Below are 26,774 nucleotides of genomic sequence, written 5' to 3' on the forward strand. Positions count from 1 at the left end.
CTGGTTCACTGGGATGACTGACCTTTTAATGAAGGCTGTTTAATCTTAGACACAATATTTGGGGGAAAAACTTATGGTTAAACAGTGGGTTCTTAATATGTTTTCATTCAAGATTTATAGTTCTTCATGTTGTTTTATAGCAACAGAAATAAACTTGCTGAGACCGTTTTAAAGCAAAGTGTAACATTAGACTCTAGTTTCGCCTGGCTTCCATAATATATTTTGATAAGCACTTAGTGGTTTACACTGAAGAGTATTTGCTAGCTGAAACGTTTGTCTTCTACACTTACTCATTTTCTGAAAGTGGAAAGGATCAGGTCTAGTTATTTGGAAAGCATTAAAACATAAAAAGTCAGTATGTTCCTTTAGAACAGTGGTTTTCAACCTGTGGGTCGAGACCCCCTTTGGGGGGTGTCAAATGACTCTTTCACAGGGATCACCCACTTCATATCGGTAGCAAAATGACAGTTATGAAGTAGCAACGAGAATAATTTTATGGTTGGTGGGTTACCACATGAGGAACTGTATTAAAGGGTTGTGGCATTAGGAAGGTTGAGAACCACTGAAGAGCAAATGATTCTCAACCCTTGCTGTCAATGGAATAACACTAAAAAAAAAAAGATCCCGAATAAATCAAACTCAGTTGCCATAGATGGTTCATAGGGACCCTATCGGACAGAGTAGAACTGCACCATCAGGGATCTGAGGTTGTAAATATCTGTTGAAACAGATGGGCTCATGCTGTTTCCTTGGAACAGCTGGTGGAATCACACTGGCAGCTTTCAGAGACACCTCAGGACCTGAGCCCTTTGCAGATCAGTTCATTCAGCGTGAGGGTTAGGACCTGTCAGTAAGTTTTCAGTCTCCTTAGAGAGTTATCAATTGCAGCCTTAGTGAGCAAGCGCTCACTGTTTCATAAGAAACGTCTTTACAGTGAGTAAAATGAAAATAGTTAATTGACCAAGATTAAGGAATCAGGGTGGGAGATAAGGGAAGGCACAAAGCACAGGAAAATACTTCTTCAAAATAATGAAAAGCTAGTTGATTGCTAAAAACTTTATTTAAGCACACTTAACGTGTATTGCTGGATGTCCTAGGATTAATTTTGTTTCATTGAACAAAGCAAAATCTGTGATTCCCAAACTAGAGGTGAGATGTATTGGGAGAAGCAAGAGTAGAGGCAGGCCTCCTGTGGGCCTAATGAGCTCATTTATTTATTTTTTCCACAGTACACACACCCTTATTCACTTTTCCCCTCTTGAACTTAAGTAGAACGTCACCGGGTGGTGTTGGGTGACATGGGAATGGGTGGTGTGGGGATGCTTAATATCGATCATTGTGATCAGTTCCCTCTTTCTCTGCCTTTGTCCTCCACCTTCCCAGTACTCTCATGGTATCTGTTCCTGAGGGCTTTATCTGTCCTGGCTTCTGTGTGTCCAGAGCTCTTATCTGTACTAGTGTACATGGTCTGGTGTAGCAGGATTTGTGAGGTAGAACTGGGATCATGATAGAAGTTGGGAGGAAGCATTAAAGAACTGGAGGAATGTTGTGTGTTTTGTCAGTGCTATACTGCACCCTGGCTGGCTCATCCCTTCCTTGTGACCCTTCTGTGAGTGGATGGCCAATTATTGTCTACAGATGGCTTTGGGTCTCCACTCCAACCCGTCCCATTCACGTCAATATGATTGTTTTCTTAACATTTTCTGTACTCATAGAATTTTGAATTAAATCTGAAAATGCCAAGATATGTTTTGAAAGGGAATTGTGATAGTAGTATTCTAATAATAGAGCATTGAAGAATATATTCATATTTTGTATAGTTGTCAGTTTGGCTAAAGATTAATGTACTTTCAAGAGAAAGCAGTTAAGATTCCCCATTTGTTTTGTAGAATACATACAACACTACTTAAGAAGAATTGTATTTTGGTAGCAACTAATATATATAACCTTGCTTAAGAACTTAGAAAAATTTACCTTTCATGCTGCTCTTCATTCAAGGCAGAAATGATATTTATTCTTGATATATTTTTTTTAATGTGGTCATTAGGTAGAAACAGAAAAGAAAGATATTCTTGACTTCGGAGATTTGACTTACGGAGCCTGGAAAGCTCTCCCGTTAAAATTGATAAACAGGACACATGCCACTGTGCCGATCAGACTTGTTATTACTGCTGTAAGTACTAAAATACAGTAAGAAATTACTTCAAAGGTGCACCACTTTTAAACTCTAGGCACTGTTGATCTCCTTCTTGGTGAATTTTTTCTATGAATGAATTTTTTTCTTCGCTATTCTGGTTCTTTAGAATAGTAGTTTGTCATTACACCCTAAGCTTTTCTGAACCCAATTGTTTTGTTTCTGAACAGAATGCTATCGCTTGGCGCTGCTTCACGTTTTCTAAGGAACCAGTTAATTCTTCTCTGAAAACTGCTCCCTATGTTGATGTGATTGCACAACTAGCAACTCCATCTGTGATAAATCATACAATGCCTCCCAGTCATGATGGACAGGTATGTGGGAAGAGGATAGAGCTGGCTTGGAATTTAGAGAAGACATTCCCTTTTCAAAGAACCTTTCTTTTAGTAAGATTTTAATCTCAATGCCAGTATATATCTATATATAGATGTAGATATATAGATATTTACACACATATTTGTTTTATCTTGCAGGATCCAGAATTTCTGATAGTTTGGGTTCTTTTCCATAATCCAAAGAAACAGATTTGCTCTTCAGGTATTGTGTTTACATAAATTACAAATTTGAGGCTATTTCCTTTTGGCAGTAGAAGTGAATAATTTGATGATTGATTTTGCTTTTGTTAATTGATTTAGGATTTAGGAGACGCCACTTGTTATATAGAAATGTGCCATAGGTTTTTCATGAGTGTAATGTTTACACAAGCAAATCACTAGGCTGTTTCTTCATTAGTGCCTCTGCTTGGGTTCAACCTGCAACCTTTAAGTTACTAGTTGAGTGCAACCTATTATAGGGCCCTTAGTCAATATGAATACTCTGGGTAATTTCTCAGGTATTTTACGTTTTTCTAACAGTGAAATGCAGGTAGCTTGTTACGAAAACCAGTAGAACCATTTGGGATTCTTTCTCTATTTGATCTTTTCTTTGGATCTTCTATTTTCTTATCTTTCGATCTATTTCAATTGCTCTTTAAATGATTTTTAAAAATCCTTTTGCCTAAGAAAAATAAATCCTCTCGCCTAAGGTTTTTGTTGTTGTTGTTAATCCTAAAGGCACTACTTTCTTTTTTATTAAACATCTTCGGTCATTTAGCATAAAATAAGCTTTTGGTCTCTGAACTAAGAGAACGTTCTTTTCTAGAAAGTCTGGATTCAGCAGAAGAATATCTGGCAAGAGTTGACGTAGAACTTGATAGCCCAAACTCTGTTCCAGCTATTAACAGTATTAGTCTTCGTGCAAGAACAGGAATAGCTCGGATACATGCTCCAAAAGACCTACAGGTATCCTCAACTTTTTTTTCTGTGACTATTATTTCATGTGCAGATGATTTCACTTTAATTATGACAGTGTTTCATAAATGTCTGTTTTATTCCACCGTCTAGACTATGCATTTGTTTGCTGATGTGGCTTCTTCAACAAAGCAGCAATTACCTTTGAAAAATGCTGGTAACATTGAAGTTTATTTAGACATCAAGGTAAGAATTTAAGTGATGTGATAGATTATTTCTTCCAAAACTACATTTGGAAGATTGCTGTTACCTGCCCCGTTAGAAAGTTGTATCAAAAATGTGAGCATGTAGTTAAAAAACCGGAATTGTTATACTAGTGTAAAATATACTTAGACTTTGAAGTTTAATGTTTTTAACACAAGAACCAAATTCTAGTTGAGCGTTTGAGAACTGTCTATGTCACTCTGAAGAGAATTGGAAGAGCATGTTCTTCATACACAGACCTGTTTCTGAGATGTATGGTGAGTGAGAGTACACTAGGGAGAAGGAACTGGGAGTGAAGGGAGGTAAAGTTTGCTGGGAAGTACAGAGAAGAGTAAAATATCCTTTTACAAGGAATCGAAACAAGATCGGTCAGAGAGCTCATAGTAATTTTAAGAAGTCTAAAAACGAAGAATAATTCAATAAAAGTTATATTTGCATAAGTAGATATTGTTACAATTATGTAAATATTTAGATCCCAGATCAAGGAAGTCACTTTTCAGTGGACCCAGAAAATCTGTTTCTTAAACCTGGAGAAGAACGTGAAGTCATGGTTTCATTTACCCCAACAAAATCCAAAGACTGTGAGAAAAGGTAATGTAAAATGTTTTATGATGACACGTTTCAATTCAGCTTTCAAGACAGCATTATATTTAGTGTGCTTTAATCCCGTTTTAATAACAAAGTACATAATTTTATTTTAACCTCATATATTACATCACTCTGTTTAACCTCTGTTTATTTGTCCTCAGATTTTTCTCTTTTAGTTACTAAAATTCTCCCTCTAAGCTAGCTGACTTGAAGTTAAGAAATCAGTATTTTAAAGCATATTCTAGCAAAAGTAACTTTTAAAAACGTCACGTTAGATATTCTCATTAGTTTTTTCTCTCCCTCCAAAATTACTATTGATTGACTTTATGAATTGTTTGCTTAAGCTACTTTCCCCTCATAACTTCTCCAAATCTTAAATGAATATCCACTTTTAGTCAGAATACTATTTTCATTAGTAAAGTAGCCTGTTTCCATACAACTGCCTTCAAAGCAGCGTCTGCACTGGGACCTGCATGGTTTCTGACCAGTCCTGGGATGATGGGGATGGAAGCCTTCATATGCGTAGTTTGCTGTCAGCATCCAGTGAAGGAAAAGAAGAATCTGGGCTTCACGGATGAGAATGCGTGTGCCTGGAACACTTGGCTTCAGCTTCACTGAATGAGTGAAGCTCAGTGATTTTTTCCCTAAAGTCCTCTCAATAGTATTGCTGCAGCACTGTGCACTTCTTGTATCCCACTGTTGAGTAGGAGTTGTGATTATCCCTTTCCTGGTCTGTCTTCTCCACAAGAGAGCTTCTAAGGGCGGGCCTAGCTTTGCACCCTCAGCTTCTAGCTCAGGCTGGTGGGCAAAGGAAGCATGCCAGAAGTTTTGCTAAACAAACTGAATATAAAATACTGAACTTAGATTATTTTTTAGGGTCATGAAAATATTTGTGCAACCATTTGGACCTCAGTATGAAGTAGTGTTAAAAGGTGAAGTAGTTTCTTCAGGACATAAACCTCTGACATATGGATCGCCCTGCTCAGATATTCCATCAATTTTATCCACCAAGCAATTTCTGACTTGGGGAGGTATCCCTCTTGGTAGAACACAGTAAGTATGAATATACCTTAGCTCCTGAGTGCTAAGATTTTTCTATCAACACCTAATGATATTCCCTGTTTTGTTAATTATGACATTACTCTTGTTATAATGGAGATAAAGGTATCTTATAATTGCTTAATCATTCTATTAAGAATTTAAAATTTTAAAAAAAGAATTTAAAATTTAAATTAAACTTGTCACCTTTCTTTTTTAAGTTTAAACTAGCAAACAAAAAAGGATTTCTGTTTTCTGAAACTGAAACCCTTGTAAGTTATCTGCTGGTGATCAAATTTAGGCAATTATTGGTGTTGATGTATTTCTGGAGAAAGCACTGGAAAAGTAGGAAGAGACACCAATTAGGAGATAACAGTAAAATTGCTGAATATTAAGAATAGTTTAAGGAGTATAAGAAAATCTCTAATGAAACAGATACATTCTATCATAGTTCATTATGAATAGTATCTATTTAATCTTATTTTTATATTTACTTTCATTTTAACGTATGGATCCCAAAACCCAAACCCACTGCCATTGTTCACTCCCTGTGGGTTTCTAAGCATGTAACTCTTGATGGGACGAGAAAGCCTTATCTTTCTCCTGAGGAGCAACTGGTGGTATCAAACTGCTAACATTGTGGTTAGCAGCCCAACTCGTAACCACTGTGCCGCTAGCTTCTCTAAATTACGTGTAACTGAGATAATAAAGTTATTTCGTTTCCACTTTGTGGCTTTTGGTAATAATTGGGCAGTGAACATTAGTCTTTGGGTACCTGTTTCCAAATCTCCTGGGTATCTGTCAAGGAGTGCAATTGCTGGGTCATAAGGTAATTTTATGTTTAACTTTTTGAAGACCACTGAACTATTTTCCACACTGGCTATACCTATGACATTTTCCTGAGAGTTTTAAGGTATAATCTTTAAAAGTTTAAGTTTTGTGAAAGATCAGCATTCCCCAGGTGTATGGATTTATTTCTGGGTCCTCAATTCTGTTACTTTAGTCAATGTGTTTATTCTTGTACCAGTACATGACTCTTTACTATCATGGCTTGTTTAATAGGTTTTGGGGGATCAGTAAGTAAGAGGCTTCCTACTTGGCTCCGCTTCTTTAGTAGTGCCTTGCTTACCCTGTGTCTCTTACCTTTATATGTAAAGTTGGTCATTGGTTTTCACCTCTTTAGGGAACGATGCTGGAATCTGCATCAGGATTGCACTATGTGTGTATACTGTTTTGCATCGTTTTACCGTGTTCACAATGACATATCCTGCTGTTGCTGAGAATGGGATATTTTCCCATCTTTGTAGGTCTCAAATCGTTTATTGCAGGAGTCTTTTGCAGTTTCATTGTACAGGTCTTTTCCCCCCCTCTGGTTATTTTTCCCTAAGCATTTCATTTTTGTGTGGCTATTGTAAATCATATTGTTTTTGTTGATATAATGAAATCCTACTGATTTTTGTTTATTGATCTTGTTCTTTGCCACTTTGCTTCAGCTTTAATTCTGACAATTTTCTTGTTCAGTCTTTTGGATTTTCTGTGTATAGGATCATATCATCTGCAGATAGGATTTTGCTTCTTTGCCGGTTTGGGTCCCTTTAATTTCCCTTTCTTGTCTGATAGCTCTTGCTAAGACTGCTAGCACAGTGTTGTATAGGGTGGGTGATATAAGGCATTCCTGTCTGTTTCTTGTTTTCTTTTCTTCTTTGCTTTTTTTAAGTTTCTGTATTGAGAGTGATATTGGCCATTTGTTTTGTATATATGTCAATTATTATGTTGGTAGATTTCCCATCTAGTCTAGTGTTTCTTTTTCTAGAACATTTTCTTCATCCATTATTTTCAGCTATCCATTACCCTTTACTTCCCCTGCCATAACCCTAAGGAAATATTAATCTACTTACTGTCTCTGTAGATTTACCTATCTTATTTTGTTAAGTGTTTTTATCAAGAATAAGTGTTGGATTTTGTCAAAGACATCTTGCTGCATCAATTGCTATGAAAATGTATTTTTTCCTTTGTCTTATTTGTGCAATGAATTACAGTATTTTTCTAATGTTTACCCATCCTAGCATACCTGATATGAATCCCACTTGGTCCTGATGTAGTACATTTTGATATATTATTGTACTCTATTGACTAGGATTTTACCTAAAAAAGTTTTTTTCCCCTTTTAGGTCAAAACAGAAGAAAGTAAGTCATTAAGTGCTATTATTACTCTTATGTTTCCCTATTAGAATTATTTGTAAAAAAAAAAAAAAAAAAGAATTATTTGTATTTAAAATATACGTATAATAAATGGTTAATAAGATAGAGATCTTTGTAGCTAAAATCCAGTTGCTCCTCACATGTAATACCATCCTGAAAATTTTTCTTTTTTTAAGTTTGTTTCTAAAATATTTTATTGGGGGCTTGTACAACTCATCACAATCCACACATATATCCATTGTGTCAAGCACTTTCTGTATATTTATTTTCTTCATTCTCAAAACATTTGCTTTCTACTTGAGCCCTTGGCATCAGCTCCTCATTTTTTCACCTCCATGCTCTCCCCTCCCCCATGAATCCTTGATAATTTACAAATTATTATTATTTTGTCATACTTAAACCATCCAGTGTCTCCCTTCACCTACTTCTCTGCTATCTGTCCCTGAGGGAGGAGGTTATAAGTAGATCCTTTTAATCTGTTTCCCCTTTCTCCCTCACCTTCCCTCCACCCTCCCACTGAAATTTGTTTTATAGCTCATCAGAAGCAGAGTGGGAGTATTTATACCCACAAATATATTTGTATATAGTGATATTTACCTTTGTTGAAAATATAACCATGAATGAGGTATAGTACACACAGTGTCACCAAACACCAGGAAGGAATGGTTTGCTGAACCTGGGACCTTATAAACATAACCATAATCCATAAAGACAGTGTGTTTTTTTATCATTTTATTAAGGGCTCATACAACTCTTATCACATTCCGTACATACATCAATGGTATAAACCACATTTGTACATTCATTGCCCTCATCATTCTCAAAACATTTATTTTCCACTTAAGCCCCTGACATCAGCTACTCATTTTACCCCTCCCTCCCTATTCCCCCCTCCCTCATGAACCTTTGATAATTTATAAATTATTATTTTGTCATATCTTGCCCTGTCCGATGTTTTCCTTCACTCACTTTTCTGTTGTCCGTCCCCCAGGGAGGTTATATGTAGATTTTTGTAATTGGTTCCTCCTTTCCAACCAACTCTCCTTCAATCCTCCCTGTATCACCACTCACACCACTAGTCCTGAAGGGATCATCCCGCCCTGGATTCCCTGTGTTTCTAGTTCCTATCTGTATCAGTGTACTTCCTCTGGTCTAGCCATATTTGAAGGTAGAATTGGGATCGTGATGGGGTGTGGGGAGCATTTAGGAACTAGAGGAAAGTTGTATGTTTCTTCATTGCTACATTGCACCCTGACTGGCTCGTCTCCTCCCTGAGACCCTTCTGTAAGGGATGTCCAGTGGCCTACAAATGGGCTTTGGACCTCCACTCCACACTCCCCCTCATTCACGATAAGATTTTTTATTCTGATGATTTCCTGATACCTGATCCCTTCAACACTTCGTGATCACACAGTCTGGTGTGCTTCTTCCATGTGGGCTTTGTTGCTTCTGAGCTAGACGGCCGCTTGTTTACCTTCAAGCCTTTAAGACCCCAGACGCTATATCTTTTGATAGCCAGGCACCATCAGCTTTCTTCGCCACATTTGCTTATACACCCATTTGTCTTCAGTGATCTTATGGAGGTGAGCACACAATGACACGGTTTTTTGTTCTTTGATGCTTGATAACTGATCCCTACGGCACCTGTTGAGCACGCAGGGTGGTGTGCTTCTTCCATGTGGACCTTGTTGCTTCTGAGCTAGATGGCTTGTTTGCCTTCAAGCCTTTAAGACCCCAGATGCTATATCTTTTGCTAGCTGGGCACCATCAGCTTTCTTTACCACATTTGCTTATTCACCCGCTTTGTCATCAGCGATTGTGTTGGAAGGTGAGCAGCATGGAATACCAGTTTAATAGAACAAAGTGTTCTTGCATTGAGGGAGTACTTTAGTGGAGGCCCAATCTATCCCTTTGGCACCTCGTGATCACGCAGGCTGGTGTGCTTAAAGACAGTGTTCTACATCCTACTTTGGTCAGTAGTGATTGAGATCTTAAAAGCGTGGAAGTAAAAAAAAAGAATAATAAAAATTTCTTAAAGTGTGGAAGGAACCATGTAAGTTACAACTATTAGTCACTCCCTGTCTGAAGGAAAGAAGAGTGACAAAAACCACAGGTAAATGAAAACGAGTATTTTAATGGACTCATATGGGTCATGCTAACATTAGCCTCCATGACCTTGAGGCTAAAAAACGAGATGGTGTTCTGTGAGCACTACCAGCTGCTCTGGAAAGTAGAACAGTAGAAGGCTTTTGATAGTGTGCGAGAACAATGTGGAATAAAGCTATGTACCTAATCCACTCATCAGATCTGGTGATGAATTTATCCCCAAGGTTCAGTTTGCATTTAGGGCTACAAGAGAAACACTAATATTTGTGAGATATGCACACCTTAAAATAATCAGCCATTGGAGATCAAAGGTAGGGGATGCCTTTACCCAAAGATATTTTTTAGGGCAGATGGAGAAGTGGAAACAGCAGATACAGGGAGGAGTGTGGAGTAAGTGATGTTACGTTGAGGGAGATTGCAGTCAATGAGACGAGATAAAGTGCATGTGAAATCTTCTATGGTAAACTGATCTAATTCACAACAAAAAGTTCTTTTTAAAAACTTAATGAATCATTTATTGTTCTTTTTTATGAGAAAGATTAAAACATGCTAAACTTTTAATGAAAAAGTACACATTTGTGGAATTGAGAGTAGTCTTAATTCATCTTTTGGACTTAAAGTGGCATAGAAGTTCAAATCTCCTAGCTACTTGCTGGAGAGAGGTTATCTGCTCCCATGAAGATTTATAGTCTTAGAAACCCCATCACCATGAGTCAGTCAACATCATGATAATGAGCTTGTTTCTCTGAATGAGGAACTTTCGACTTGTTGACCTTCATATCTTCATTTCTTCATGAGCATTTCTAGAGAGCCTCTTAATAGAGCTGACTTAGGAGTAGTCTCAAACAGTTGCAGTGCATGTTTTACCTGTGCCTGGCTGAACTTGCCAGTTCTTTTAAGATATACATTATCTTTAGTCAGTTGGCATTAAGCCAAATCATAGCTAAACATAGACTTGAAAACAGAACTATTGTAAGGATATTGCATCAAAGGCAATGATATAAGCTATATTATCTGCTTAGAAATTGAAACTTCCTGTTTTATTCTTGAACGATGAAATATTCTAGGAGGCAGGCCGAGAGGCTATACCTGCAAATAGTGGTTTGCGTGAATGCAAACAGCGTTAGGAGACAAAGGGAATGGTGGACAGTAAGTCCTCATGGTCTGCTGCTCTTATCTATGAGTGGGTACTCCCCAAACCAATGCGTATTTGTTGTTCTGATGTGAGGGGGACAGTGCATTTGGAGTTCATTCCACCAAGTCAGACTGTTAGTCAAACTTTCTATGTAGAGGTTCTGAAAAGATAGTGATAACTATGTGACAAAAAAAGGCCTGACTTATGGCAGACCGGGGATTGGTTTTGCCACTATGAAATTGTACCTGCTCACGCATCCATCTTATTGTGCCATTTTGGGGCACAAAACAGCATTGCTCTCTTGCCCCACGCACCTTACTCACCTAACCTCGCTCTGTGTGACTCCTTTTTGTTTCTGTGAATGACGAGGGATATGAAAAGACAGTGATTTGACAACTAGAAGAGGGGAAGAACAAAACGGGGATGGTGCTGTCAGCCATCCAAACAGATGAGTTTGAAAAATGTTTCTAAGAATGGAATCCCAGATTTGACAAATGCATTAAAGTGCAATGGCAAGAGTACTTTGAAGGTGTTAAGTGTGTCGTGTAAAAATTTTTAAATACATAGCTTTGAAAACAAAAATTCTCCCTTTGGGGGGTTCCTCCTCCTATACTTGCCACCTCCTTGTCTAGTAGCCATTGTGATAAAAGGTGCATTGTGTAGAATTGTCAGTTGGTCTTGGATTTTATTCTTAGGTGGGGAACGCCAAATCCTTTTGCTTCTAACACTATGTGGACCACAATTTATATAGTTTATTAATTGCATTATTTATTTTTCAGTGAAGAATTGTTCATATATTTTGAAACATGGAAGGATTTTTCTACCAACAGTTGACTGATAATCATTTGTCCATTCTACTTGCATTGTACTTTATGCAGATGAGCTTGTTGGAGTGAAAAATCTGAGCAATCTGCCCAAGACTGTATCTGTGAAAGCTAGTATTTGTGTTAGGTGTGTAATGACTTAAGAATACAATGAATTTCTTAATCTCGATTTCCGTTGATTGTTGTTTTATAAGACAGTGTTACCTATATATTACTATTATAAATAAAAAAAGCAGCTAAAAAGAAATTAAGCCTATAAGCTTCTCTGATAAAGGTGGGTCTTGAACCCGAGGTTTCAGAAATGCGGAGTTCTGGAACTGGTGACAGAACTTCAAGTTGTGAAGGTGGCATGTGTGATCAGTTCACTTCTGAATAGTCATTGATTATTTATATAATCGTACCAGTATCCAGAGTGGAAAACTGTGTTCTTATTAAAATATGTGATTGTTTTTAGGCTTCAAAAGCTAGTTCTAAGAAATAATTCTACATCTATAACCCAACATTTACGGCTGTTTATTAGAGGGCAAGATCAGGACTGCTTTCAGGTTTGTAACATGCATGATTTCGTTCTAATTTTATGTTTTTGCTGAGCCCAGAAACTTTAAATGTGGAGCTAATTCTTTGGTATTTATTTTTTAAGACCTTATGTCCATGGTATGTTTTTATTGTAAATTAAATGGGGGTTTACATATCAAATCATTGTTTCTGTATTCACCATTTTAACCAACTTATCAAATCTCCCTATGGCTTGTTCTGTCCCCCTCCACCTCTTTTTCTCCCATCTCCCTCTGGTAGAATGTGATCATCTTCTTCACCACAGTAAATACTTACCTACCCTCTAACCTTTGACGTTCCCTCGTCACTTCACCCCTCCCTCTTTTGTTAACCTTAAAATCCTTTTCTTTTTGTATGAGAACCTTGTCATGATGCTTTTTAACTGACTGCTTTCATACAGCATTTGCCCTCTTTCTGAGTAATCTCACTCCGCATATAGTCCTCTCAGTCCATCCTGTCTTGAGGTTTTTCATAGTTCATCATTATTCTTTAACAACGTGCAGTTATTTCATTGTGTGTATGTACCAAGACTTATTTATTCAGTCATTCCATGATGGTCATGGAGGTTGTTTCTGGATTCTTACTATTAAGAATAGTGGTGCAGTGAACATGTGTGTGCATATTACTTTCATGCGATGTTCCTTATCCTGTAGGGCACTTATTAGGAAGCTCTATTTCTGGGTCAGTTGTTGAGGAAGTGCCATATCACCTTCCTCGGTGGTGGTACTGACGTACGTCCCACCAGTAGTGTGTACAGGTTCCAGTGTCTCTTCAACCCATTGAACATTTGTTCTGTTTTTCCTTCTTGACTTTGCTGCAATGGTGGGGTGAAGTGGCATCTCATGGTTGATCTGCATTTCTCAGTAGGTAGCTAGTGATTGAGAAAATGTCTTCATGTGCTATATGGTATGCTGTATTTCTGCTACTGCTCTGTTTTAAGCAATGACTATTTTTAAATTGTAGCTTCAGAACATTTTTGGTTCAGAAGATCGATTGACCAGCAATTGTGAGATCAGAATTCATCCAAAAGAAGACATTAACATCTGTATATTGTTTGCGCCTACTCGATTATCTTGTATGTTGGCTAAACTAGAAATTAAACAGCTTGGAATTAGATCTCAACTAGGCATTAAATTCACAGTAAGACTATTTTATTGCCCCTTTCCTGGTAATTTATGACATTGTAACAATTGCTTTAATTTTGGTAAATTTATATATATATATATATATACTTTTGAGTCAAAAGAAAACTGTTAAATTTACAAACAAGTTTGGGAATTATATCTTTGTAGAATTCTCATAAAAGCAGGCAACATAGTATTTGTGTAATTAGCAATCTCTTCCAATGCCTTTAAATTATTTGTTTGAGAATTTTGAAATATACCAACTATTTAAAGAACATATTTTAGGATAAAACAAAGTGTGAGCTATTTCAGTTAATGGTTCTCATCATTTCAGTTCAGCAAATATTATTCATATCCTTAGCTAAATCTGTTCTAGATACTGGGTATATAAAGGCATTAGTTTTGATATATTTTTTATTCCCAGTATCAATTAGAAATTATTTCAAGCATTTATGTAAATATATTCAAAGCAAATTTAGTTTATAAATTATTAATTATTGAGGGAAGAGAATGGGGCTCAAGGACTAACATGGGTTGGATCTTTCAGATTATCCAGAGTAGACTTTTATTCATTTCAAGTTTGCTTGTAAGAATTTGAATTCTTAAGCAAGACTCAAGAAAATGAATTCCCTGATGATCTACAGGAGAACCAATTGTGACAGCCAAGCAAGTTTGGATTAAATACCCTCTTAGAGGTTACAGCCAAGACAACCCTGGGACAGTTCTGCTTGTTACATAGGGTCACTGACTCAAAGTTGATGAGAGATAGCACGTAACAGTGTTTCTTTTATTATACATTAAACAGTTATCCATCAATTCTTCTTTGTGTGTATTAAAAAGCATACTACAAATATCAATATGCTTTATTTAAGCATTTAAACATATAACCTTTGTATTTTTCTGTTATGTAAGCTTGCCTGTTCTAACAATTACATAATTACTCATAGTATATTGGAAGGCAAATCATTTGCAGTTATTTGATTTGTTTCCTGACACAATAAAAGTCTTTACTATAATGTTCTTATGTAGATGGGAATATTACTATCCAGGATGCCAAAACAAATTTTTGATATAGTTTAATCCTCTGCTATCTATTATATAAAGATAATTTTGGATGTGTTTATTTTGTGCTTTTAGATACCCTTGTCTGGATATGGAGGAACAAGTAATCTTATTTTGGAAAATGTTAAGAGATTATCTGACCATTACATGGTTGCAATGAACGGCCTAATTCCTGGTAAAGAACGGCGAGTTGTTTTTTCGGTTCGGAACACTGGTTCTCGAGCAGCCTTTGTTAAAGCAGTATGTTTTAAGGATTCTCAGAAAAAAATTTTGTTGGATCCTAAAGTGATGAGGATTTTTCCAGATCAATTTGTGCTCAAGGAAAGAACACAAAAAGTAAGCATGAGAGTTTCTCCCTTAAAATTTGAACTAATTTTTAGAGTAAATTAATAGGTATTTTATAAGCAGAATGTCAGTGAAGACATGTATATTTATTTTTAAATCCATTTGTAAATTCTATGCACATGCACTCCCATTTTGTTGAATTTTTTAGGCTTACAAAATAGTTTATTCCAAATCAGATCACTTATGAAGTAAAGTAAATCAAAGGTCTTGCTACTAGGATTCAAGTTGATGCACGAAGGGTTTATTCTAAAACAAAATGTGTTAAATGCCTCTGCAGTCATTGGATGGCTAAAGACTATAGTTCCATTAGTAATATTGATACATTTTCTTGAAAAACATAGGATGATTATGGGGGTTTATAAAGAAGTTTAAGAAAACTGCATTGACGAGGGAAAAGCCTAGGAAAATTGCTCCAAGGAACTTTCCCCATCATGACAATGTACCTGCTTTTTTCCTTTTTAATCGTTTTATTAGGGGCTCATACAACTCTTATCACAATCCATACATCCATCCATTGTGTCAAGTACATTTGTATACATTGCCCTCATCATTCTCAAAACATTTGCTCTCCACTCAAGCCCTTGGCATCAGCTCTTCACTTTTTCCCTTTCACTCCCCACTCCCCCTCCCTCATGAACCCTTGATAATTTATAAATTGTTATTTTGTCATATCTTACACTGTCTGACATCTCCTTTCATCCACTTTTCTGTTGTCTGTCCCCCAGGGAGAAGGTTATGTATAGATCCTTGTAATTGGTTCCTCCTTTCCACTCCATCGTCCCGGTATGGCCACTCTCACCACTGGTCCTGAAGGGGTCATCTGTCCTGGATTCCCTGTATTTCCAGTTCCTATCTGTACCAGTGTACCTCCTCTGGTCTAGCCAGATTTGTAAGGTAGAATTAGGATCATGATAGTGTGTGTTTTGGGGGGGGGCATTAAGGAACTAGAGGAAAGTTGTATGTTTCATCATTGCTACACTCCTGTCAAGGATGAGCATGGCTGTTCATTAAGAAAAGTTAACCCACACATTGTTAGAGTAAACCAGCCTCTAACAACTGCAGGGTCCGTAGGCGCAATGTATAGTTATAATATATAAAGATTACAGTAAAGTCATAGAAGATAGGAGAGATGGAGAAGATAAAATAAAGGAGTGAGACACATTATATGGTAGCATGCTCACCCCCCGAATAGCCATTATCTCTGCAGCCAGGTCCACGTAGAGAGAAAGAATCTTTACTCTCTTGGGGTCTTTGTAGATAGCCAGAAGACATGCATATTCAGTAGTTAGATATGTCATAAGGTGGGTGGTAACCACAGTCAAGTCCCTAGGCCCACTGGTGAGGAAACCTAATACCTACATTGGGGGAAGGCATGAGGGAGTTTAGGAGGAGATAGCAAGAATGTCTGCTTCTGTAGGGACAGACTCGACCATGTCCTCACTTCAAGGCGGCATAGCTGCTAAGGGAGAATCTGTGGACTCTATCTCTCACTGACCAAAGTGGAGGCTTTCCTGCCGTGGAGCACCAGCTTTCCAGATGCCCTCTACGCTAGGGAGGGATCTAGTCCTAGCCATATTCCTCTCAGCGTTGGTTTCCCAAAGCACATCCTGTTGTAGCCCTTATCACCTTCAGACTTCTTTTTCATTCCCCAAATTTGTGTCCTTAGAGGATGGCAGAACTTATTTTCACATATAAATGAAAGAGCCAAGAATTTTCCCGAGGGCTTAAAAATATGGAACTCTTCTAGTTGGGAGGATGTCAAGAAGCAATGTGTTTTTATTTTCCAGCAATACTTTTTGACCTACTTTCATGATCAAGGGGAAAAAACTTAACTCTTAATTTTTTTTCTTGGGTCAGCATGTTACTATTATATACAAACCATCAGACAGAGAGAGTGGTTGTAGAACTACAACAGAGCTATCAACTGTATACTTATTTGGTGGTGATGAAATTTCAAGACAACAGTATCGAAGGTAGGTTCTAAGAATATTATAACCTATTTTACAGTGATAGGATGTCAAATGACTCCAAACTTGAACTTTCTACTTGAACAGCACTGTGCGGAGGGGAAAAAGAAATCGGCTTGGTGTTTGTTACTTTGCTCTATTGTCAAACCAAAAATCTGACTAAAAAACCCTGTGCAAGCAGAGATTGAGTGACGTATCGCATGGCGTGACACCTCAGTCTAAATGCCACGGAAGCTTAGGCAGCACGTAGTGCTTGTGTTAGCGAGCAAGGGAGATCATTGACTTACTAGGTGAGAGGATATCTATATGCCAGTCTTTAGGTACAGTCCTTTGGGTTATATCCTTTGTGGTGTTTTTTCTGGGCATAATTTGAGAAATTACCCTCCCCCCTTCTTTAATCTGTTGAAGACCCTTGGAATGCTTAAAAATAAATAATTTTAACGGTGCTACCTGAGGTTATAGCAGGTCAAATCAGTGTTTTAGAAATGGAAACTGACATTTGGAGAAATCTGATTACCAGTGTTTTGTTTTGCTTTTATTTCCCTTTTGTCACCCCTTTTCTTAATGGATCATAGAAATCATTTTGTTTTAGAATCTGTGATAAATTTACAGCAATATGATTTCCTTTGTGAGCATAGGAGTGTTGATAGAGACGTCTGCATTTCAGTTCTCTCACCTCAACGAGTTCCTGGAAGAGTCAGATGAACATATTTCATATAGTATATTTAAATATTTCCTTCTGGTGCCCAATGAATACTGGTCTAGGACTACCATATATTTCCTTTTTTAATGCATCTCCTCCTTTTTTTACCCCCCCCTCCTTTCTTATATCATGGATTAATCAGGTAGGCATGATATTTTGCCTTAGCAAGTGAATATTAAAAGTTTTTACCCTATTACCAGCTCCCATTGTTTGTGTAAATTGTGTCTAGTCACTTAAGAGTGTAGTCTGTACAAGTCAACAGTTAATGTACTATAGTTCGTAGCTGGCCCATACGTGTATAATTTCCTTTTCTTAATAGTGTATTCAGTTCTATAGCATTGGCTAAATTAATGAAACAATCAGTAGAATTACTGTATGCCCCAGATCGGATGATTTATATTGTTCTCGATCACAAAAATATAATAATGTGTCTGAAGTGAAGCCGAGATAGGTTAATCATAGATATAGGAGTCGAATTTGGGCTCATAGGTAATTCTAGCTCCAAGCTAAGAACACTTAGTTCGTAGGACACGGCCCTCCTTAATGCTCACCCTCATGGAGCGGTCACTGAAGAGACGTAGTGCTGTAGCAGAGCATTGAGGCTCACGGTGGCTTGTCCTCAAACAAGCACCATCTAAATGAGGTGTCAACTAAATCCGCATGGAAGAGGCACACCTGTGTGATTTAAGGATTGTAAATAATAAAAAGTGATGTGGATTATGGCCAGTAAAACTGGGAGGTGGGGGGACAGGAAAAAAAAATCTAAATCTGAAGGAGAGAATTTTGCCAGAGCCTAAATTGGGACAACAGTTTGCAGAAGGCTATGTACGGATGACCGTGGAAGCCCCAAATCCATTTGCTTGCAGGGTCTCTACAAACGAATCTAGTGAGTCCCCTCTGACCATCGTCCAGGGCTGTGAACAGCCTTGCTATTCGACAGACTCCATTGTAAAGTCAATTATGGCACATGTCATTGGTTTAAAATGCAATAGCTTATCATTGCATTAAAAACAAATCTCCCTTCTGACCTGCTTTAAAGTTATTTCAGTGTTTAGTATTCTCTGCTTTCTTTTCTATTGATATTTTTCTGTTTTGTTTAACCATTCTTGGGTTTCTTTTTGTTAGTTTATTTTTGTATGATTTGTATGTGTGAAATCCAGATAGTAACTGGGTTGCTAATTGCCTACAGACATGCATGGGAGGAAGGGGAGAAATGGGGAGCTAACAAGAATAAGTATGAGAAAATGTTCTGAAAATTATTTTGGCGATTACACAAATTTTGATATGATTGAACAATTAAGTTGTATGATATGCCAATAAAACTATTTTTAAAATATTTCCCTCGTTATCTTTTATGTGTTGTTTTCTTAGCATATTCTTTTTTTCCGAGACAAATTTATAACTGGAACCAAATTAATACAAATGATAAAAATGGAAGCCCCTAAAGAATCTAAGTTTATTCTTATTTTCACTCCTTTTTTAAAATCATTTCATTGGGGGTTCATGCAACTCTTATCACAATCCATACATCCATCCATTGTGTCAAGCCCATTTGTTGCCATCATCATTTCCAAAACATTTTTCTACTTGAGCCCTTGGTATTAGCTCCTCAATTCTTCCCTCTCTCCCCATCCTACCTTCCTCATAAACCCTTGATAATTTATAACTTATTATTATTTTTTCTTGCCTTACACTTACCATTGTCTCCCTTTACCCACTTTTCTGTTGTCCACCCCCCTGGGAGGAGGTTATATGTGGATAATTGTGATCGGTTCTCCCTGTTTGCCCCCACCTTCCCCTTACCCTCCTGGTATGGCTACTTTCACTATTGGTTGTTAGGGGCTTATCTGTACTCGATTCTTATTTTCACTGTTGTACTAAGGGATTCTTTTTCGATAGTTGTATTTAACTTAAGCAATTTAATTTAACTACCTTGTATACCCTTGTAAGGGATCTTTCAAACTTTTCTAGGGATAAAAAGACATGTACTAGGTTTAAAGCATGGAATTGCTATAGTAATGTCAGTGCTTTCGTAGAATTTGCCAACTGACTAATGAAACCTATTAAGGCCTTTCTCTATGTAAAAACACTTTTGAATGAAATTTTTCCTGGCAGAGCCCTTTTGCACAAACCAAAGATTATAGAACAGATACTGCCAAAAAATAGTCTACTGCAGAACATTGATTTTGCTGAAGCATTTCAAGATGAGCTGCTAGTCACTGAAGGTAAGATTTCTTCAACATATCTCATGTTTTAGGTCCTTTATAATATTTGCTAGGATCAATAATGTGATGTAAGTAGGAAAAGTATTCAAGATAATGGTGTCAGGGGAGTTTGACCTGCAGTTACCCCATGTAACTTTGCGTAAAGTGCTTCACTGAAAATACAACTCCCTTATGTATCAAATAGAATAAGACCAAGCTATCTATGTAGAGTTTATCTATGTAGCTTTGTTGTCAGGGCTTTGCTATGCAAATGTTCATTTGTTATTAATATTGTCATGAATTAGAATTAACCCACTGGCAATGGGTTTGGGTTTTTCTTGGGCTAATATTTATTCTGTGGTTAGACATGTAAATAAGAGGAGTAGAATGAATTTGCTAGTAATCTGTTTTTCATTTAAAAATATATACTGAGAGATTTTAATTGTGTAAGAAATTTAAGTTTCAAGACTTTCATCACAGTTCACAGTATTATTATTTATGACAAATTAAAATAGATGACTAAAATGAGGGATTGTTTAATTGTGCAATGGGCTATTTTAAGGCCATTAAAACCCTGGTGATATAGTGGTTACATGTTGGGCTACGATCCTCATAGTCAGCAGTTCAAAAGCACCGTCAGCTCTGCTGTAGAAACACTCGGCTTTCTACTCTTGTAAACAGTTTCAGGGTCAGAAACCTACAGGGAGTTGCTATGCGTCAACATTAACTCAATGGCAGTATGTTTAAAGCAATTATATGAATTTTAATTAAATGACATAGGAAGTTCTTAATTTATTAAGAAAAATTTTAAAAGTTTGCATAGTAAGATCTCATTTTGGTAAAAATGAAAAAAATCTAATGTGTCTTTGTACAGCTACATAGGTAAGCACACCAGTATATTAACAAGTGCTTATATTTTAAATTTTAATTTAATTGAGCTATAATTAACATAATAAAATCAGACATTCGATAATATGAAGAAGGGATTATGCAATCTGCATAATCAAGTTTAGAATATTTTCTTCTTTCTTGTACCAATTGGTGTTGACACCCCATTTCTCCCATCTTCCACATCCATGCCCTCCCAAAACCATACTCACTGCCCTTGAGTTGATGTGAAATCACAGTAACCCTACCAGACAGTATAGAACTGCCTCTGTGAGTTCCTGAAACTGTACTTCTTTAAGGGAATAGAAAGTCTAATCTTTCTCCTGAGGAGCAGCTAGTGGTTTCTAATGCTTGACTTAGCATTTAGCAGTCTAATGAGTAACCACTACCCTACTAGGGTCTCCTGCCTATAGGCAATCATTCATCCAACTTGGTCTTCATAAGTCCAAAACATACAAAATAAGGACTAAAACAAGAAAAAGGACCCAGCAGCAACGATCACATAAAACAGAAAGATCTCAATCTAGAAGAAAATAGGAAATATTAAAAATTTAGAATAAGTTCAAAATAGGTCCAAGGGGAGATTTTTAAAAATCATTTTATTGGGGCTCATACAATTCTTATCACTATCCATACATACATTCATTGTGCAAGCGCATATGTACATTTGTTGCCATCATCATTCTCAAAGCATTTGCCTTCCACTTGAGCCCTTAATATCAGCTGCTCATTTTTCCCCTCTCTCCCCATTCCCCCTACCTCATGAACCCTTCATCATTCATAAATTATTATTATTTTGTCATATGTTACACTGTCTGACGTCTCCCCCTGCCCTCTTCTCTGCTGTCCCTCCCCAAAGAGGAGGCTATACGTAGATTCTTGCAATCAGTTCCCCCTTTCTATCCCACATTCCATCCACCCTCCAGGCATTGCCACTCTCACCACTGGTTCTGGAGGAGTCATCTGTCCTGGATTCCCTGTTTCCAGTTGCTATCTGTACCTATGTACATCCTCTGGTCTAGCCAGATTTGTAAGGTAGAATTGGGATCATGATAGTGGGGGGAGGAAGTATTTAAGAACTAGAGGAAAGTTACATGTTTCTTCGTTGCTACCCTGCACCCTGACTGGCTCATCTCCTCCCCACAACCCTTCAGTAAGGGTTGGCTGCCGATGGGCTTTGAGTCTCCACTCTGCAGTCACCCATTACTGATGGGCTTTGAGTGTCCACTCTGCACGCACACCTTTACAATGATATGATATTTTGTTCCTTGATGCTTGATACCTGGTCCCTTCTACACCTCGTGGTCACACAGGCTGGTGTGTTTCTTCCACGTGGGCTTTGTTGCTTCTGAACTAGATGGCCACTTGTTTATCTTTCAAGGGGAGATCTTATGAGAAAGTATTATTTTCCAGCCTAAGTACCACTGCTAAAATCCACTTGAAATGTTCTTTGTCTGCGATTAGGTCTGTTCACTTTTCTAGTTTATGGACAGTCTTTTTCTTGACGTCCTCTCCATTTTACCACTGTAAATGGATTTTGGCCTTTCACTTTTGTTCATAGTGTTCATGAAACCAGATGTTTAGATTTTAGGCTTTGATACTGTTCCCTCCTCCTTATTATTTACAATCCTTGGATCACACAGACTGGTGTGCTGCTTCCATATGGACCTAGCTGACTGCTCATTTAGATGGCTACTTGTTTTGAGACAGGCCTTTATATTCCAGACGATATTTTTCCCTGGTAGCTGTGCACCATTTAATTTCTTCAGCACACTTGGTTATTGCAGCCATATCTTCAGTGATCTCCACATGAGAGGGCGAGTGTGGGGCAGGGATAAGTCACAAGAGCAATTTGTTCTTACATTAAGTCTATGATCAAGTAGAGCTCAAAATCCATTATATAAGCATGGTTTCTATATGTCCTTGGTTTACTTTTAGAGACGACATTACCATGTTTTTGTAGTACATTATAAATCATCCCCATGTGGTTAACGGTAATTCTATTGATCATAACATTATTTTAGTCACTGTTAAAACACTGCTGAACTAAGGATTTTATACATGTGTAGGACTTCTTATTAGACTCAGTACACGAATTGTTAGCTTGTACATCTTTTAAACATGCGTACATGGGCACAAGTTGCACAAGCCATGAGAGTTGGAGATATTTATTCTTTCTGAAATTTGAAATAAAGGGAAATTGTAGGAATGATATAATCTAGGATCTTATATTGTTATATTTAATAGTGCCTTCTAGATTTATTTGAAACTCTGAGACTGCCACTTAAAATTCTGTACTGTTCAGCAATTATTTAAAACCTCTTTGGCTTAACATTTCTCATTTTGAAGTAGAGATGATAATTCAATCCTCAAAGAGTTGAAAAATTCACTAAGTTTAGATATAAATGAGGGCCCTTCAGAACGTATTTGGAAGAATTTCAATTCCATATCTTTTAATTCCATTTTTTCATGAACTCTTTGAAGCTTCTCATATATATAAATGTTTAAAACTGACTGGCCCACACTAAACTTTATATAAATGTTTGCTGCCATATATCTTTTAAAACAATCTTAATGTTCACAAATTTCTTAATTAGGAAATATTCTTAACATTTTTTATTAATAAATCATTTTGTTTGGGGCTCTTCTAGATCTTATAATCCATAAATCAGTTGTATGAAGCATATTTTTACATATGTTGCCATCATTATTTTCAAAGCATTTTCTTTCTGCTTGAGTTCTTGGTATCAGTTCCTCTTTTTTCCCTTCCATCCCTCACCCTCTCTCCCTCACAAACACTTGAAAATTTATAAATTGTTATTATTATTTTCATATCTTACATTGTATACTGTCACCCTTCACACGTGTTTCTTTTCTGATGTCCGTCCTCCTCCTCAGGGGTGGGGTGGTGTGTACAATTTCATGCTAGCCAGTACTATCAGTAATCAAGTGTCACCTGCCCTCAACCTAACAAATTTTGTGATTTTAAGCATATAATACTGGGTTGTTTTTGTTGTACAACTATGGAAAGATCCATGTATCTCAAACATTTTCCACTGTAGTATATGATCTTCCCCAGCGGCCTAATGATGTTCAGCTTTTTTATGGAACCATGCGTAAAATTATACTGTCAGTGATTGGAGAATTCAGCGAGTCTGTTTCTTTTGGAGAATTTCTTCAGCCATCTTCCAACGCTAGCTTGGAATCTAAAAGGTAAAAAATAAAATGAGAAATCTTTTGACAGATTTCAAGATTATTTATAGTAGAGATCATCTTTGCTTGTCATGTCGTTATTTTTTATTGTCCACCTCTTATTTCATCTTCACATTTTAGTTTTTTTAATCAAAATAATTTAAACTTAACAGAAAATTTTAGAAATAGTTTCAAAAGGTATCATATATCTTGCACTCAGATTCCCTAATTGTTGCATTGTGTACCACATTTATCTACTATTCCCTTTGTATATATAACCTTTTATTGAACCATTTAAGAATAAGTTGTAGTCATGATGGCCCATTCACCCTTAAATATCTATCCCTCAATTAGAAAATGTGTTTTTCTTAAAAGCAAGGATTCTCTCCTACACCGCCAAGGTAAGAAAAATAGACTTGAATGTCGATGCAGCCCCCTTGCCCAGCCCACATATTCCATTCAGACCTCTCACCAGTTGTCCCAAGAATGTCCTTTGTTAAATCAAACATAAGCAAAGACTTCCTCTGTCTGCCTTCCTTTCTGCCTCACAGTCTACCGCAAGATTATAGGTTGTATTTAGGTAGCGTGTTTCTTTGACTTCTTTTAGTGTTGAGCAGTGCCTCAGTCTTTCTCTTTTATGAATGAAATAGCTCTGAGGGTCTGATGGTCAAGTTAAATTCGTAGACTGGAAAGGTCAGATCCAGAATTAAGCTATACTAAAAACTTCAAGAAGGAGCCCTGGTGACTTAGTGGCTTACACTTTGGACATCTAACTAAAAGGTCAGCAGTTCAAACCCAGCAGCGAGTAATTTCACGTGAAGGTATGTAGAAGTCCAGCACTGCCAATGATACAGGCAAGGGGAGGCAATGGGAGCAGTTAGACGCATAACCCTGCAATCACGATGTTCTGTGAGTACATGCATGGATAGATAGATACACAGGTCGGATGGGTGTGGGTGGGGGAGAGTGTGAGTGTGTGTATCTTTACTAGAGGATATTTGTCCATGGCACCTTTGTGCAAACATATCCAGGAAGATGGTGGTATACACAGGGAGCAAAGTTATAAAAACATCTTAGTTGGGCTGCTAAGAGCAATGGTTACTCTAGGGCTGGGGCAGGAATAGTATATGATGAGCCTAGAAAATCCTACTGTGTTAGTAAATACAAAAATGCTCCAAGAATATTGGGGCACACAGCAAAGGAATCAAAGAGCCAGCTTGAAGGGACTAAAGAATGACACCAGATTATAACACACTAACTCCAAGAATTCATTCTAATGAGTAAGCCAGTGAATGGGAAAAAGAAAATCTTCCTCATAGTGGAAAGTCAATGAATAAATGTAAAACAGAAAACAATTAGAAATTTACTAAGTCCTAATATGATACTAATGATTCAGGAAATATAAAGAATGCCAAAGTTTCATAAGGAACCAATTATTTTATTATCTTAACTATCCTTGTATAAGAGATTAATTAATTTTACAGTAGAGCAAAAATATCTGTCAGACAGCTAAAGCAATTAAAATATCACTAATAAAGGGCCATCTGCGCAGATGAAATAAGGAACCATGTCTATAGTGTCTACCAATGTACGCCATCTTAGCGCAAACTGAAATTACAACAATTTGACAAAATAACTGACCCACGTGACTCAAAAGCATCAAGGTCATTGGTATGAAAATAGGAGTAGTTGTCCTTCAACCCATTTTCTCCTTTTCACCTGGAAATATGCCCAAGGAAGGCAGGTAGAGGTGGGGAAGAAGACAATCAAACCCCTTGCAATCTTGCTAATGATAGATTTCCCAGCAAACACAATAATTTCCTTACAGAGAGCTTTTAATAGAATGTACCTGGTTGGTCTAGAATTATTTATGGTAATCAAAAACTGACTGCTATAAAGTCGGTTCCAACTTGGTTCCTATAGGGCAGGGTAGAACTGTCTTCTGAACATTTCTATGGCTGTAACTCTTTAAGAAAGTAGCCTCATCTTTCTCCTGAGTTTATGGTAAAGACAAGTAAAATGTATGAAACTATGGTCCACAGTTCCTTGGGTTACAACACATAACCTATGTAGTGATCAGAGTGTAAACTGAAGCGCCCCCCTGACTGAAACAGCTCCCCCATGGCTGGTAAACTACTACCAGTGCTACAAAAGGACCGAGGATGCACCACGTGGCAGTGCTGGACTTCTACAAACAGTCACCTGAAATTACTCACTGGTGGGTTTGAACTGCTGACCTTTTAGTCATCTATTTTACCTTCTGCTGTTTGTGTGTGTTCAGTTATATTTGATAGTTTATTTATGTCTTGTATTAAGAGCTTTACGGTTGTACTTTTTCATTGAAGTTCTTTATACTTCAAGATGTTACTTTTAAATCTCTGATCCAATTTGAATTCCTTGTGTATGATGTGAGGTATGATTCATTTTCTGTTAATGAATACCCAGTTTTGATAGCACCATTTGCTAAAGAGTGTCTCTTCCCCATTTACTGCATTTCAACCCTTTGTGAAAGTTCAGTTGTTCTTGGGTGCAAATATTTTCTTCTGCATCCTCAATTCTGTTCATTGATCTATGTGTCTGTCCTTGTACCACTACCATGAGTGTCTGATAGGATTGATAGTAGGAAGTGTGGGGGCTCTTTCTTTGTTCTTTAGTGGTGCTTTGCGATTTGGATTCTTTATAAAGTTGGTGATTCCTTTCCATATAAAGTTGGTGATTTCTCCCCCCATCTCTTTAAAGAATGATATTGGACTCTGGATTGGGCTTACATTATATTTGGGAGTATTAGCATTTTCATAATATTAAGTCTTACTGTCCATTAACAGTTTGGAACTCTGGTTGTGCAGGGAACTGCTAACAGCAATTTGAGAACCCCAGCTGCTCGACAGGAGAAAGGAGAGGCTTTGTGCTCCCATAAAGTGTGTTAGTCTCAGGAGCCCACAGGGCCAGGGTGGTCGCTGTGAGTGAGCATGGACTCGGTGACCGTGAGTTTTAGATCCGTGAACGTCATGCACTGGGCTTCTTACGGCAATGGTGTTCTGTAGTTTGTTGTTTTGTATGTCTTTTAGATTTCTTTCTAAGTATTTCATCTCTTGGGTGGCTATTACAAATGGCATTGTTTTTCTGATTTCCTCTTCAGGAAATTAGTGTAAAG

General features: G+C 37.3%; 1 protein-coding gene across 6 annotated transcripts in view; it reads left to right on the forward strand.

Annotated features, from left to right (window-relative positions):
* CEP192 (centrosomal protein 192) overlaps window positions 1-26,774 on the forward strand; it is a 141,997-nt gene that overhangs the window by 92,939 nt on the left and 22,284 nt on the right. For all 6 annotated transcript variants that reach the window (XM_075529886.1, XM_075529890.1, XM_075529889.1 and 3 more), the window contains 13 exons: window positions 2,048-2,173; window positions 2,365-2,508; window positions 2,668-2,731; window positions 3,335-3,474; window positions 3,577-3,669; window positions 4,160-4,278; window positions 5,152-5,328; window positions 12,035-12,125; window positions 13,099-13,275; window positions 14,397-14,657; window positions 16,524-16,639; window positions 19,452-19,561; window positions 23,491-23,641. In XM_075529886.1, the coding sequence (XP_075386001.1) occupies window positions 2,048-2,173; window positions 2,365-2,508; window positions 2,668-2,731; window positions 3,335-3,474; window positions 3,577-3,669; window positions 4,160-4,278; window positions 5,152-5,328; window positions 12,035-12,125; window positions 13,099-13,275; window positions 14,397-14,657; window positions 16,524-16,639; window positions 19,452-19,561; window positions 23,491-23,641 (1,769 nt within the window). The remainder of the gene's footprint in view (window positions 1-2,047; window positions 2,174-2,364; window positions 2,509-2,667; window positions 2,732-3,334; window positions 3,475-3,576; window positions 3,670-4,159; window positions 4,279-5,151; window positions 5,329-12,034; window positions 12,126-13,098; window positions 13,276-14,396; window positions 14,658-16,523; window positions 16,640-19,451; window positions 19,562-23,490; window positions 23,642-26,774) is intronic.

This window comes from Tenrec ecaudatus, chromosome 13 (assembly GCF_050624435.1).
Source record: "Tenrec ecaudatus isolate mTenEca1 chromosome 13, mTenEca1.hap1, whole genome shotgun sequence".
Taxonomy (NCBI): Eukaryota; Metazoa; Chordata; class Mammalia; order Afrosoricida; family Tenrecidae; genus Tenrec; species Tenrec ecaudatus.